This window comes from Penaeus monodon, chromosome 6 (genome assembly GCF_015228065.2).
Source record: "Penaeus monodon isolate SGIC_2016 chromosome 6, NSTDA_Pmon_1, whole genome shotgun sequence".
Taxonomy (NCBI): Eukaryota; Metazoa; Arthropoda; class Malacostraca; order Decapoda; family Penaeidae; genus Penaeus; species Penaeus monodon.
In genome coordinates this window covers 32,092,624-32,095,123 of record NC_051391.1, presented here as the reverse complement: position 1 = coordinate 32,095,123, position 2,500 = coordinate 32,092,624, and the positions used below count along the sequence as shown (strand labels likewise).

Here is a 2,500-nt window from a genome sequence, read left to right as displayed (position 1 = left end):
CTTCTCTCTCTTCCCCCTCTCTCACCATCTCTCCCTCTCACGCGTCTTTCATCCTCTCTCCCTCTTCCCCCTCTCTCATCCTCTCTCCTTCTCACGCGTCTCTCATCCTCTCTCCTTCCCTTCCCCTCTCTTTCTTTCCCTCTTTCCTTTCCCTATTTCCTTCCCTCTCTCTCCTTCTCTCATTTCCCTTTCTCCCTTTCTCTCTCCTCTATATCCCCCGTTCCCGCCCCCTCCCCTTCCTCTCTCCTAACCCCCCACCTCTCCCCCACCCCATCATCTCTTCTTTCCTCTCTCCCTCTCCCTCCCCCCACCCCATCACCTCTTCTTTCCCCTCTCCCTCTCCCTCCCCCCACCCCATCATCTCTTCTTTCCTCTCTCCCTCTCCCTCCCCCCCACCCCATCATCTCTTCTTTCCTCTCTCCCTCTCCCTCCCCCCACCCCTTGTTTGTCCCCTCTCCCTTCCCTTCCCTTCCCCCCCTTATCCTCACCTGGTCTCTGAAGGGCAAACTGCTGAACGACGGCAGGTTCTTCGCCCACTTGACCGCCATGAAGAGCAGTCTGGCCGCGGTCTCCTGCACGGACTCCTGCAGGGGATCCCACAGGGGCGTGGGTTCTACGTAGGAGGCGCCGGAGGAGGAGGAGGAGGAGGAGCAGGAGGAGACGGGCGGCGGCAGGTGCGGGGCCACGGTGCCCGGGGGGTCCTCGCTCCCCGCCCCGCCCCCCGTCACGTCCACGGGGGAGTCGACGCTGCGGACGCCTGCGTGGAGAGAGGGGGGGGAGGGGGCATGTTAGTTAACGTTAAATGTTCTTTCTCTGCTGTGACGGAGGCGGAAATTATTAGGTAGATGGTGAGGAGGATACCGAAAATCTTGTATAATGATAAGGGTGTTGATGTCGACCGATGATACTTGTTATTGTCATAAAAACAGGAGAAATTTGTAATAGCAGTAAAGAGAATACGAGTAACCACAATATCATAATAATAATGACAGCAGCAACAATAATAATCATAATAATTGTTATCAGTAATAGCAATGATAATAAAAACAATGATTTTGATGCCAATGAGAATGATAACAATAAAACTAATAATTATAAAAAATGATAATAGTGATAATAATAATAATAATAATAATAATAATAATAATAATAATAATAATTATAATTATAATAAAAGTAGTAGTAGTAGTAATGGTAATAATAATGACGATGTTGATGGTGATGGTAATAAAGGTAATGAAATGATAAAGTTGTTGATTATCATTACAGCAATGATATGTTTATCACTACCTGCCCAAAAATAACAAAACAAAGCAATGACAACGACAGCGATGAATAGTGAATGATAATCACAATGATAATGATACAGACAATAACAACGCGAAAATAATGATGGTGATATAAATAATAATTACAATAATCCAATTTTCTTTCTTGTGTCTATTTTTTTTCTTTTTTTGTATATACTGTTATGTGTAAAGCTTCCCTACTCTTAGGATTTTGATTAAAAAATATTCATGCTACCAAGAAGAAAAAAAAATACATGAAGGAAAACAAAAGATGGCTTTAAAATATACCATGCGAAATATAATGTACATTAATTGCGTGAAATAAAAATTTAAAAAGTTTTTTTTTTTTTAACAATCGTATTCCCTTGTCGTTCTGTGAGCTGATTGGCTAACATCTCATTAAGCCACGCCCACTTACGTTGTTGCCATTATGATTAATTTCAATTCAACCGGGTGACTTGTTATGTATAAATACTTCTAAGTCAGGTGAATTATCAAAGATATGAAAAGAATTATGATTATTACTATCATTATTATTACCACTATTATTATTATTATTACCACCACCTTCATTATTTTTATTATTCTCATTATTATCATTATCATTATTATTATAATTATCATTATCTTTATCTTTACTTTCATCATTACCTTTATTATTTATTATCATCATTACCATCTGTAGCAGCAATACTAACGATATAATAATTGCCACAATCACACGCTTATCGTTATCACCATCACCACCATCACCCTCGATCTCCCCGGTGCCCCCCCCCCCCCAGGTGCTAACCCATCTCCTAACCCGCCCTCCCCCCGGTGCCGACCCACTCGTGCCAAAGTGCCAACCCCTTATGCCCCCCGCAGGGTGCCAACCCACTCATGCCCCCCGCAGGGTGCCAACCCACTCATGCCCCCCGCAGGGTGCCAAGCCAGCCCCCGTGCCAACCCACCATGGTCGTGTTCCTCCTTGGTGGGCGAGAGCGGTCGCAGGCCGGCCACGAGGGCGCCGCCGTTGGTCGCCCCCGACATGTGGTTGATGGTCGCCGGGTTGTTGTTGTTGTTGTTGTTGCTGGAGGACGACGAGGAGGAGGAGTTGCCGGAGGAGGAGGAGGAGGTGGAGGACGAAGGAGGCGGAGGAGGTGGGGGATGCGTGACGCCGGCCGCCGCCGCCGCCGCTGCTGCCGCTGGCGCTGACGTGATGGAGGCGA

The 2,500-nt window shown here is 46.2% G+C and overlaps 1 protein-coding gene across 2 annotated transcripts in view; it reads right to left on the bottom strand.

Moving 5' to 3' along the window:
* LOC119574402 (photoreceptor-specific nuclear receptor-like) overlaps window positions 1-2,500 on the bottom strand; it is a 109,028-nt gene that overhangs the window by 1,627 nt on the left and 104,901 nt on the right. For both annotated transcript variants that reach the window (XM_037921625.1, XM_037921626.1), the window contains exons 7-8: window positions 2,243-2,500; window positions 489-757 (exon numbers count right to left, since the gene is read on the bottom strand). The exon at window positions 2,243-2,500 is cut by the window's right edge. In XM_037921625.1, the coding sequence (XP_037777553.1) occupies window positions 489-757; window positions 2,243-2,500 (527 nt within the window). The remainder of the gene's footprint in view (window positions 1-488; window positions 758-2,242) is intronic.